Source organism: Corythoichthys intestinalis, chromosome 17 (assembly GCF_030265065.1).
Source record: "Corythoichthys intestinalis isolate RoL2023-P3 chromosome 17, ASM3026506v1, whole genome shotgun sequence".
In the NCBI taxonomy this organism is placed as follows: Eukaryota; Metazoa; Chordata; class Actinopteri; order Syngnathiformes; family Syngnathidae; genus Corythoichthys; species Corythoichthys intestinalis.
The window spans coordinates 13,043,952-13,057,545 of NC_080411.1; the positions used below are offsets into that span (position 1 = coordinate 13,043,952).

At 40.3% G+C, this 13,594-nt stretch overlaps 1 protein-coding gene across 1 annotated transcript in view; it reads right to left on the reverse strand.

Moving 5' to 3' along the window:
* Nucleotides 1-1,511: 1,511 nt before the first annotated feature.
* LOC130905321 (leucine-rich repeat-containing protein 75A-like) overlaps nt 1,512-13,594 on the reverse strand; it is a 60,909-nt gene continuing 48,826 nt past the window's right edge. The window contains exon 4 of the mRNA XM_057818608.1: nt 1,512-6,664. Coding sequence (XP_057674591.1) covers nt 6,067-6,664 — 598 coding nt within the window. The 3' untranslated portion in view covers nt 1,512-6,066. The remainder of the gene's footprint in view (nt 6,665-13,594) is intronic.

The following is a 13,594-nucleotide window of genomic DNA, read 5'->3' on the forward strand; positions in this document are numbered from 1 at the left end:
CCACAGATTACTAAACTGTACCCACAGTTTACTAAACTGTACCCACAGTTTAGCTAAACCCACAGATTACTAAACTGTACCCACAGTTTACTAATCTGTACCCACAGTTTAGCAATGACCCGGAAACAGTAGTCACCAAAGTTTGTCGGGGACTGCTAGTCCAAACGCTGAGGGACCGACCGAGCAAGCATCTGCACCATTTGCCCTCGGCGAACAAAGGGGTTTTAAAAAGGTAACAATTGCACGTTTTCTTTTGTAGGCGTCTTTCAGGTGTCATCAATCAATATGGCATGTTGTGTTTGCACATTTTCTGTGCTGCTGTCGGGTCCGTGCGTGCTTAATTCAAGTAGTGTTCATTTGTCAGTTAGCTATTTTTAGTAGCCGCATTAGCGGCTACTAACACACAACATGCCATATTGATTGATGACACTTGACAATGTAGACGGCCACCAATGAAAATGTGCAATAGTTACCTTTTAAAACCCCTTTGTTCGCCGAGGGCAAAAGGCGCAGGTGCTTGCTCGGTCGGTCCCTCGGCGTTTGGAGTCCCTGCCAAACATTGGTGACTACAGTTTCCGGGTCATTGCTAAACTGTGGGTACAGATTAGTAATCTGTGGGTACAGATTGCTAAACTGTGGGTACAGTTTAGTAATCTGTGGGTACAGATTAGTAAACTGTGGGTACAGATTAGTAATCTGTGGGTACAGATTAGCTATGAGTTTTTTATTTTTTCTACCCTGGCACCTGGGGGGCTCCGTAGTTTAACGGCACACAGACGGCTTTTTTTTTTTTTAAAGGTGTTATCGGTGTTCAAGTGAAGTACTCTGTGGCGTGTCTGCACAGTCGGCCAGCACATGTAGCGACAAAGGGCAGGTGCTTAAGCACCCTCTGCCCCCCTCCTCTGCACGTGCCTGCATATTAGGACAAAAAGATGACACAAATCATCAAATTTAAATCATAACAAAACTATGAGAATCACTTGTCGAAAGAGCATGAGTGCCTTCTGGTGGAGAAAAAACATTGTTACCTCTGATTGTTATAATGGAGTATGTAGTTATTGTAGTGATGTCTCATTGAAACAAACTGTCGGCAACTCTGGCAAAAATAAAGTTACTACTACGTAGAAAGAGGAAAACTGTATTGACTCGAGTGTTGCCGAAAGTAGTGGAGTAAGAGCATTGTGTCTTCACAAATCTACTCAAGTAAAAATTATTGCGTGGCAAAACTACTCTAAAAGGTACAAAAGTTACTCAAGTAAATGTAACGCATTAGTACCTACCTCAGATTATATGACGATATAGTAGTATTCGACACAAAATGGCCACGAAATGAAAATTCACTTTATTTTGGAAGCAACAGCAGGCAAGAATTCTATTTTAAAAGCGAGCCACGACTCAATTGTTAAGACCTAATAAAAAAAAAAAACATTAAAAAATGATTCGAATATTCATTTTCAGACAAAACAACTCATGAACTGTTTTTATTTCAATAAAGTCTGTTTACTTGCGGCCTCACCATCATTAAAGTGCAAATGATTAAACATTACATTTCTGCCATCAAAAGGTATTAATTGACGTACCTGCTAATTATGCAAACACAAAGTAGGCTACCTTCTTATTAATATCTCACAATAACAAACAATATCCTGGAAAGAAAACATAGGCAATAATACAATAACAAGAGGCAGGATAAAATGTCAAAAATCTCAAATATACTTTATATTCATCTCCATCAAAAAATACAATAAAAAACATGCTACAATATACAGTTTAAAATGTGACAAAGCCATAAACGGTTTGTTTTCATGCCACAAGTGCTCCATTTCATGTGGCCTGCATCCTTCATGTCTCTATGAAATAAATAGAATCCATCATTAGCCATCGCCAAAATAATCTGGGGCTCGTCATTCTATTTACTGAGGAGAAAAATAGAACAGGGAACTCAACGAGGCAATAATCAGTTCACTGGCAAAGCCCACCCCCCAAAAATATGTGTGTATAGATAAACAACTCCAGTCAGAAATTGACCAGTCATTCATTTCATGTAGCGCTTGTTCTTTTTAGGTCATTGGTTTGGACTGCTTAGTTTATTGGTTTAAATTTCACTCACTTACTTTCATTCATTCACTTTGAGGAAGCTACCATGCATATTTTTCCAATTTGGATGGAGTACATCGGGAAACAAAAAAACATGCAACAAACTAATTGGAAGCATGCAAAGGGTTCAAAGCCTGAACCTCAGCACTGTGAGGCATGTGCTGAAAACTTCAAGCTTCCACTGTTTGGACCATTTGAACTCCATTGGAATGAAAATGTTTTTCGTTAAAGTTCACCTGTTATGTAAAGAAGGTTCAACTATTATACCCTGTCCTTTTTTTTTGCTGTTAAAAACTGTTAAGTGTAAACATATTGTGTCCACTTCCTGTTAAAACTTTGAAGTGATTGTGTAAACCTGTTAGTTGCTTTCTGGTACATACAAATAATTCATTTCCCAGCTGGCAATGTCAATGGCTGCCATTGACGGCGATAGATGTCCTGTACATTCAGTGGCGGAGCTAATGTGAACAAGACACGGGTGTGATTGGTATCAACAGGCTCCTTGAGCCGATCGGCCAAGTGAAGTGAAGGGGTGCTGGCAGAGATATTTTAAAACTTAACGACCAGATGTGAACATATTACCCCCCGTGCTATTGTCACTCTACTGGCTTCCAGTTCATTTTAGAATTGATTTGAAGTTTTTACTATTCGGTTTTAATTCTATTACCGTATTGGTCCGAATGTAAGACGGCCCTGATTATAAGACGACCCCCCCTTTTTCAAGACTCAAGTCTGAAAAAAAGACTTTTTGAACACCAAATTAATTTTTAATACAGAAAATAATGACAGTACATTTGAAACAAATGATTATAACAATATATTTGAGAGAAAAAGCATGTTATTTTGCCTCATTCAAATCTTACCGTAATATCTGAACATTTAAATATGTAAACTAAAGTGCAATCACATTCATAAATAAATGGCTTCTGATTTTTGAAATGTAAATAAACCAATCTATTGTGATAAAACAACAAAATTGCAATAACTGCATTAACCATCAAAGTGAAATCTAACTGTAACTGTAGTCTTGAAACAAATCTGAATAAGGAAAAACATTGCAATACAATACTGCAAACTGGTTAAACTTGAGAGTAGCTGAGATCTGTCATGACAGAACATCGCTTCAATAATATCTGGCGCCATCTATCGTCGTGAAAGGGTATAATGTCTAGACCGCGAATATAAGACGACCCCCACTTCTTCAGTCTTATTTCAATGCAAAAAACACCGTCTTATATTCGGGCCAATACGGTAACAGACGAGCTCCTTCCTACTTGTCGGAGATTTTAACCTTCCATTACCCTGGCAGGGCTTTTCATTCTTCTGGCCAGCTTCTTCTGCAAGTTTCAAGGTTGAGACTCGATCTATCTCTCTATCTATATCTAAGAGTGTCGTTATTAGCAGCCCTTTTAATTTTCTTCTTAGTCTTTTGGACGAAAATGCTTATTAGTGTTAGTCATATTTTAGTCATTTGAAAATGTGTTCGTCTTCGTCTAGTTTTAGTTGACAATACTGAAAATTTGTCTGTAAAGTTCAAAAGTTTTAGTCAAAAAAATTGTGAATGAACACTAACAGGTGAGCATAAATTGTAGAATCTAGAAGGACAACGCCAATTTCGTGATGATATTACACGCTCAGCAGGAAAACAGTACATTATTTTCAATAAATTAAACCCACCTGAACGTCACAAACCACATGTAAAAAAATAAATAAATAAAGAATTGCCCAAGAATTTAAGACGACGTTCGGCACGCTAGATGCTAAGTGCTAACGTGGATGCTATGCTAATGCTACAAGTTGTATTTAGTGTGTGATAATCACTCACCACAGACCTTTAAAGGCTCAAGCAACATTGCATATTCTCTTTTGCCAAGATAAGAAAAAAATATTACCGTGTGTTTAAAAAAAAGCAAGCCTGGAGCGCAGATTGAAGCACATTCTAACACCGCTTTGCAGCGCTACGACGCAGGCTGACGTACTCCACATACAGCAGGGGTGTCAAGCTGATTCCACAAAGCAGAGGGGCCTGGTCTTTGTTCCAACAGATCTATCACAGACAGTTCAACCAATGAGGTTTCTGCTAAAACAAGCAGCACCTGACTGCAATCAACTGATTATACTTGTAAGACACCAGATTGGTGAAATTGTATTCATCTCGTTTGGTTGGAATGAAATACAGCACCCACTGCGGCCCTTTGAGGACCGATTTGACACCCCGACATACAATTAGTGCCGTAACGATTAATCGATTTATTTGAGTAATTCGATTAGAAAAATAATTCAAATTCAATTTTGCTGCTTCGAGTATTGATTTAATTAAAGTTGTTTTGAAAGTGTTTGCATTTAGTTATTTGGATTTGGGTGGATACACTGCATTCTAGTGGCGACAGTGAATATGATATGAACTCCTTTCACATGGCTGAATCCAGCTGGTCCCTGTTAAGACCAACATAAACTAAGAGTTTGTTTGAGCTAATGTTTTTTAATGCATTCGTAATCTAGTTTATAGTTATATTTAGCCGCTTTTGTGGGAATATGTGTTTGTTCCATTGGTCAAGTGCATTGTAAAAAAAAAAAAAAAAAAAAAAAAAAAATTAAAAAATGTTAGCATTTTATAGCATTTAAGCAAACGGACTTTTTCTATGTGTTAGCCAATTGTTCTTTTGTTGTACTTGGATGCTCATTTATTTATTTTTTTTACCGTCTGAGGCTCAGCTCAGGTATTTTAATTTTTAATGTTCCTTATCCGATTACTCGATTATTCGTCCTAACTAGTTCATCGATTAATCGACTACTAAAATAATCGATAGCTACAGCCTTACATACAATCTGAAAATATCACGTATTGTGAACAAATGACAGAATCGGTTGCGTTTTTGTCTCGTTGTCATCTCTTCACATTAAAACTGGTATTCGGCTCTTTGCTTTAGTCTCCCAAGACACGTCTTTAGCTAGTTTTTGTCACGTCATCATCTGAAAAAATTCGACACTTTTGTGATCGTTATAGTTGACGAAAACTACAATGCTATCTCATCTAATCACTAATCTCGGCCTTTTTAATCTAGGTTAGACCCACTTTTTTTAGAACTGCTTTTTTTTCCTGACTAGGGTACTCTGGTTTTTAGATTTTGAATGTGTTCGCATTTTATCAGTTTTATTTGTTGTAATAACTTTTAGCGCGGTGCATTGTTTCTTTTTCTTTTACTGTATAGTACATTCCTGCCTTTTTTTTTTTTTTAAATCATGTACTCTGTTTTGCTTTGTTGGAAAACACTTTGAGGACCTCTGAGGTTTTATAAAAGGTTAAATAAATAAATTTGATTTAAAACTATCTCCGCTCATCTTACGTTTGTTTTACACCATCCCCTCGCCCAACCACGGCCTATTATTGCCCGCAAAATGGGTCTTGAGGCCCTGGCCCGGGTGTGGCCGCACCCCCAGCACCTCCCTTAAGCTCCGTCCCGAATCCATTTAGTAAGAGAACTTGTTCATTCGCTGCCAGTTCAGATGGATTGGATGTCTACTAGTGACAAACTCATTTAAATTCACTGCAGAATGGTTAAAACTTAAGCGCCACATGATTGTACGTCTATCGTTGTCAATGCCACTGAAAAAGCTCAAAGTGACAATTTTCCCTACTAAGGTGCCCTTGTGCAAGGCACTTAACTGCCCAGTAGTCAGTTTACAACCATTTCTGTGAACCTAAACTGGTTAACTGCTTTGATATAAAAGTTCATATTTGTTGAAGCGTTCAAAAAATACATGACTCTTGCTTCGTTTTGGGGTACACGATCGATTTCTCTGCAGAAAGATTTTTTTTCAGGGGGAGTATTTGTTTAGTTCAACTTTGTCTTGACATCAAGTAGTCAATAAATAGTTTGAGTTAGATAGACATAGTGGAAGCACAAGTTCTATTTTCAACTCAAGACAAAGAGACGAAAGGCCAGGTAGCTTGAAGTTTCTTTGTGATCACCTCCCACAGAAGGCCACATGCACATTCCTGGATGTTCTCTCCTCCTTAAAGCCCCAAGCACGAAGCTCCAGCCTGTCGTCGTCTTGATCATCCTCCCCTTCGTCGCCCTCTTCGCACACGCTGGTTTCCTCGACAGAGGTTTCCATGTTGGGAACGTAAGAGCTCAAGGTTTTCGCCTCGCTGTACTCGTATATAGTCGGGAGGCTGCTTTGAATACCGAAGCGACGGCGAAGGGCAACCAGGAGCGGCTGCGGCACGGTGAATATGTCCACATTGTTACCCAGGTCAATCCACGCCAGGCTGGGGAACGTCTTGGGGTCTTTGACCGCTTCCATTAGGTCTTTGAGGACTGCGGCCGTCAGACGGTTGCCGTTGACGGCCAGCGTGGTCAGCTTGGGCAGGACGCCGAGGGCCGGCAGGAGCAACCGCAAGCTGTCGTCCTGAAGCCCGGTGAAGCTCAGGTCCACGGCCGATACGGCGTCGCTACCGCCCTGAAGGTAGAAGGCCACGCGTTGGACGTCTCTTCCTGACAATGGGATTCCACAAAGGTTGACCACGTCGCCGGACAGCTTCTTCTTCAGGGTGGTCTTCAAACTGTTTGGTAAAAAGACAAGAACATTTTTAAGTGATTGTGGAACGAAGATCACTGTCTCGGTACAGTTCAGGTGAATTTGACTTGTGTTGTATCGATACCAATCGGTATTGAAGATCCAGAAACAATTTGATTTCGTCATGTTTCCAGTTTAATTTTGCATTCTTTCAGTTCGCTATGTTGATAATTGCGATGTTCGTTTACCGCTTTTTATCTTACTGCGAAGAAAGAGGAAATGACGATCGGCCCGCCATGATATTTACGTCATCAGCCTTTGCAGAATGACCCGGGAATTAAACGGCTGCTTTCACACATGCAGCGTCCCGGGAAGTCCCAGACATTATACTAAGATGAGACCCGGTTAAAGTGCGTACGACAGGAGAAAAAAAAAAGTCTTAAATCGCATTATGATGTGAATTAGAATCATATTTTGAGACGATCTGACTATATCCAACAATTTGGCAAAGCGCAGATTACGAGAAATCAGTCTTTTAATCAGTTGGTTATCCACGCCTACCATTATATGGCTCTAGCGTCCCCAACAGGAAGATGGCGGGAGAATGGTCTCATCGGTTTTACTATTCAGCCCATTGAGGGGGACTTATTCAGAATGAGGAAAATGCGACGAAGGGAGCCGCAAAATGTCATTGTTTCAGTCTTTTTACTCCAATATTTTTATAGGACATTCTTTTTATCAAAGTATTTTTCCCCAATAGCTAAATTAATGGTATGGTCATGACAAATAACAGTCTTGTGCTAAATGGAATATGAAATAATAAAAATGCATTTATTCAGTACGACATGGCAAAATTACTCCATAATGGTCAAAACTGTCCACTTCACCTTTACTGTTGCACCTCTCGAAGGATATTTTATGCCACCTAAGTCGGGCTTTTGTCATTTCCTTTCCCCGGCGGAGAATGTAAACAAACCAAGAGGCGTGACAGCTAGCCAACATGCTAACCCAATCCGAGTGACGTTTCAAAGTCTATTCTCGGCTTTCCAAGCGAAAAATCACTCAAAACTACCCGGGATCATGTCACACGACGGCCGGGTTGTCGATTGTCTTCGCCGATCGGCAACCAGCCCGGCAACGAGCAAGTTACAGCTCGTCGTCCCCCTGCGGAGGGCAGAGGGCTGGTTTGCGGGGAAGCGGCTGGACAATGACCGCCGGACAAGCCGGCCGACGTCAGAGGAGCGTGTAGCTGCCAAATGGTCAACACGAATATGGCAAAATAATGCTTTAATACACAGCGAATTCGTAAACAGCGAGACATGACAAAATGTGTATGAGGAGAGCTTTTTACATGCCCATCCATGATCAAATGTAAGTAGTCCTTTATTTAAAGAAAGTTTGTAGTGTTTACTTTGTAATTGCTGAATTTGCGGCTATTTTTAAGCCGAATTAGCTTTTTTTGATCGGGTGGAAAATTTGACAGAACACCGGGCACATGAAGAGGCCAATAAGCCGAGTATAGTGCTCTCCCGGCGGGAGGATGTGCGACAAGCCACCACCGGTCGTCGGCCGAGTGGACAAGGAGCATGTCAGCCACAAAACGCAAGCCACTTACGTATTAAAATGATCCCAGGACTTGACATAATACAGACACGATGTTTAATCACTTCCTCGGAAGTCCCATGGTCCCACAGTAGTAGGGCTTGTTTTGGCCAATATCCGCCGGTGAATGGGAATCTTTTGAAACCCCAAAACGGCTCACACGCCTCTCCCTCGTGCAGTAACATTTTTCTGCAGCCGTTTGGCCGGCGTGATGCGAAAAATAAACAAATTAATCCGCAAATTCAGCTGAATCCTTGGTCCTTCTTATACAACAGTACGGCTAGATAGTGAAGAGGACTCCTTCTACCGTACACGTCACAGCGCCCTCTTTCTCAACTGGAGACTAAAACCGGAAGTCAGTCATTTTCCCGGCGCAGGATTAAAAAATTGCAAAATATAAAACGATCGCTTCCACACACATCCAAGCAGTCCATTTCATTCAGGAGCATAAAACACCGTGTGAAATATTAAATAAAGATGCTTTTTGGTGTCAACCGCACCTTAATGTCGGTGTAATCTCCATGTCAGTCGAACCAGGTAATTGCTTTCAGACATAAAGGCTGTTTAAATGCTCCTGATATTTAACCGGAGTTCAGTGTATGTCTGAAAGGGGCTTTCGTGTAAAAGTAAAGAGAAACACTGCTGTAGATCCCTAAGAAGGGTATACGAAAAGAGTGAACGTATAGTAGGCAACACAGTGGAAGAGTGGTTAGCATGTCCGCTTCACAGTTCTGAGATCAGGGGTTCAAACCCTTTCTCCATGGAGTTTGCATGTTCTCCCATGTCCAAAAAACATGCATGCTAGGCTGATTGAACACTCTAAGGGGCCGTTTACAAAGTGACTCTCCGAGAATACGAAAAATTTCAAATTTGCATTTGCGTTTCCATTTGAACAATGTCGCAGTTCCGCATGAAAACGATGTAGTATTCATGCTGGGCCCTAGGAGGCAGTGCAGATTTACAGTGCGACAGAGAATGATGCACTTTGACCCCACCAAGCTCCCTCAGCCCGGAAACAAATATGCCCGCCCACTCTAAGCAATGGCATTTTTCTTTTGTTCAAAAAGGCACAAAAACTGAAATATTCAACATATTTAATTTAAAAAATATTATTAAAACAGAAAATTAAAGCCGACATTCCGCCATATTTGCTGTTTTTAATGTTTAGTAGCACCGCTGCGCACGCCCAATGTGACGTGTACGAGTGCTGATGTCAATAGACCCTACCCACCGACGTCACAAAACCACGTGCTCGCTGTATGTATCACTTGTCCGTCATTTTGTCTCTGTATTAGCATTGGTTTCAATTGATCGAGGAATTTAAAATGCCTTTCATGGAAGACCCGGTGCTTTCTGATGCCGTAAACTCACTGGATGTGGTGCATAAAAGGCATTATGTGGAAAAGCTTCGTTCTATACAGTCGCCAGATCCATATTTGATGCCCAAATCGATGTTTTTCGACCCACTGTCTTCGCCCTGTCTGCCTGACATCTGCTACGCTGATATTTACAATTATCTTGTCCACACAAAATCAGCCTATTCTCACGAAAATTTGAAAAACTTCAAGAGCTTGGAGGCTTATAAATACTTCGTTGCTGGTTGGGTGAAACAGGTCCTCGTCCACGAAAATTCGGCAGGAATCTATCTTGTGCTTGGAAAGGTGAGTTACGAAATTTTCAATTCAAAATCTTTTGTTATTGCTAACATCCACTGTCAAGTCTAATGTATTTCATGTCGTTTGTCAATGGAGTTAAGGCTTTTAATGTTTATATGGTTTAGCGATAGCACTCTCACTACATACATACGTGTATGTTGTCGGCGATTAGCCTAGCAATGATCTTAATTGTGGTTATTTGTCAGCCCAAAACCCTCTAAGTATATCTTAAATGCATCTTACTGGATATAAAATGACTACTACATAGTCTGTGGTGATTTTTTGGTGCCCAGTTTTCACGTCGAATTGCAGCCGTCCATTTCGCTCTCCTCTTTGGATCCCTCGGAATACGGTAAAACTTCAAGTCTCTCCTTCCATCTTCTCTGTTAGTGCAACCAACAGCCACACACGCCTTCACCATTTTGATTATTAATGTTAAGGAGCAGAAAAACACGCCGTAAATAGGAGGAATGTACGTAGCCGTAACAGGTTAACACTATGTTTTGACGGACAATTGGGCGGTACCATTCAGGAGAGCGGAGTTGTGACGTCACGTGGGTAGGGTCTATAGCCACGTTTACATGCTGACTTTTATTCATACCGATTCAAATCATTCCGAATGGAAATTTCGGATCAGCTGTTTACATGTCACTTCATCTATTCCGATCCAGCGTTTACATGTGACTGCCTTTATTCCGAAAGGACGTTTGACAACTGCTGTCTGACATGCGCAGATTAATCAAAACAAAGCGTCACGTTGCAAAACATGGAGATCGATCGTCGGAGTGCTGCTGTTTTAACTTTAACTCACTTGTTGTGTTTGTGGGGTCGTATCCGCTTCTGCTGTTTTGCTCTTTTGCCTTGTAGTAGCCGGTTTTCCACCGGTTTCTAATCTGGTCAACGCTCCGGTCTATTCCGGCTTCGTGTAACCTCTCGAGAACTTTTTAAAATAGTTCACTGTTCCTCGTTTTACGCCCGTCTAAGCAAGCAATTATATTCAATTCTTTTAAAGTTTGAATTAAATACAATCTTTCCGCCGGACTCCAATTAGGTGCGCTGTGCTTGGAAGCCATGTTGCAAGTGACGTTACTTACGTCACAAAGTGACGTCACCACGTCAGTACGGAGCATGTGCAGAAAGAATGCAACCAGACACCATTCCGCTTCCCTGTTTACATGATATAATTTTACTTCTAATCAGTTTGGGAAAAGGAATATTCCACCCCTGTGAATCGGAATGAAATTCCATTCGGTTTGGGCCTGTTCATTCCGAATGAGGTGTTTATATGGAACACATTTATTCGGTTTGAACAAATATTCCGATTGTAATTGGAATATTTGGCTCCATGTAAACGTGGCAAATGTTGCGGTCTCGTGCCGCGGGAGCCTTTGATATGCATGCCGAGGAAGCCCCCCTCAATCCCCGGCAATCGGATTCTTCCACTTTGGAGGCAGGATTCAGAATTTTTCGTCTTTGCCGACACCATATGCACGCGAGGCGAGTCCGCTACTCAGTCATTGAGTCTTTGTGTCGCAGAGTCGCCATGTAAACTGCCCCCAAATTGTCCCTAGGTATGAGTAGGTGCGTAAATGGCTGTTCCTCTCCTTGTGCCCTGTGGTAGGCTCAAGCACCCCTGTGACCCTAGTGAGGATAAACAGCTCAGAAGATGAAAGAATCTGTCTTTATTTAACTACTCTGTGCTTATTTCAAAGGAGCTGCTAGGCTGACCCACTTGACTGCAGGAATTGAAAAGTATGCAAAAAAAAAAAAAAACTCAGAAAAGAAAGAAGCCTGTAAGCTCTAACAGAGTGTAACAAGCGCTGCGATCAATATTGTAATGAGAGAATTAGCATTTGAATACGTCCCACTCTCAAGTAATGACTTCTGTCTCTCGGTGCGAATATCATGCCAAGACTTCATTTGCAAAAAGCAGTGAAATCAAGAGTAGGAAAAATGACAAAGATGGATTGGCGGTGTAGAGTACAGGAAAAACAAGGCAAAGGCCAATTCATAACACGTATACAGTGTTTGGTTTGTTGTGGTTTTGGCTTTACCCTCGGGATTGGTGTGCCTCTGAAAACTGACATTCTAGGAGAGTTGCGTTGCATTCTGAAGACAACGTTCTGCTGGGATTCGCTGCAGGCCATGACTTCGTAGAGCAAGAACATGACAACAACAACACAGATTGTCACAAGCGTATACTTGTGTGCTGGCTAAAGTTTTGGGCTAATTAGCTTGCGTTTGTCCCTTCGGATCATCTCCCTGTGAATTAATTAGCATATAAATATGTGCATCTGTCACAATTTTGGCTCGGTTGAAGGAGAGTGATTTAAGAGATGATTGATTAAAAGAGTGGCTTGTTTATATGCGCACAGTTCATTTTCATTTTAAGAGCTTCTTTTGGGGGGTTGGGTGTCATAAAAATTCTCTGGTGTTCCAACCCTTAAGTAGTTTTTTATAGATTGTCCTAATCACATCAGTTTATTCTTGTCAGCGTGTCATTCAGCTATCCTTCAAACAATACAGTGCTACAATTACACTGCGTTCAGACTGCTGGCCTAATCTGATTCCAATCAGATTCTGCTAAAACTGCTAACTGCCCGTATTTTTTTGCTTTTAACCAAGAATCAAGACTGTTTTACGCCCACATCTATAAGGAATTCAGGGATTTAAGCATTTATTCACAATAATTTTAACGCAAAAAGCTCTTTGTGTTACGAAGGGGGCGACCACAGTGACTAAACTAGCAGCACAATCAACATATTAACGTAAAAAAACTGCTAACTGCCCGTTTTTTTTTTTTTTTTTTTTTTTTTACTTTTAACCATGAATCGAGACTGTTTTACGTCCGTATCTATAAAGAATTCAGGGATTTAAGCATTTATTCAAGAGAATTTTTAACGCAAAAAGCTCTGTGTTACGAAGGGGGCAACAACACTGACTAAACTAGCAGCACATTGCGGCTGTCAAACGATTAAAATTTTTAATCGAGTTAATCACAGCTTAAAAATTAATTAATTGTAATTAATCACAATTAATCGCAATTCAAACCATCTCTAAAATATGCCATATTTTCTGTAAATTATTGTTGGAATGGAAAGATAAGACAAGACGGATATATACATTAGGGCGGTCAAAATTAACGCGTTAACGGGCCGCATGTTGAATATATATATCCATCTTGTGTCTGATCTTTCCATTCCAACAATAATTTACAGAAAAATATGGCATATTTTATAGATGGTTTGAATTGCGATTAATAGCGATTAATTACAATTAATTTTTAAGCTGTAATTAACTCGATTAAAAATTTTAATCGTTTGACAGCCCTAATGTACATTCAACATACTGTACATAAGTACTGTATTTGTTTATTATAACAATAAATCCACAAGACGGCATTAACATTAACATTCTTTCTGTGAAAGGGATCCACGGATAAGAGACTTGTAATTCTTAAAAGACAAATGTGAGTACAAGTTATAGTAATTTTGATAGTTTGTATATTGTGACTAAATATTGCCATCTAGTGTATTTGTTGAGCTAAATTTAATGTTTGAATAGAGTATTATTTTGCATAGCTATTTTGATTGGGAATGCCAGATCTCTTTGCATTGAGCACTTTTCTTTTTGCGAACATTATTTTATTTTTGAGCGATAGGAATATTATTTTTGTTGTGCTTTCACTAAATTATACTGTAGCGACTTAAATGTTCTTA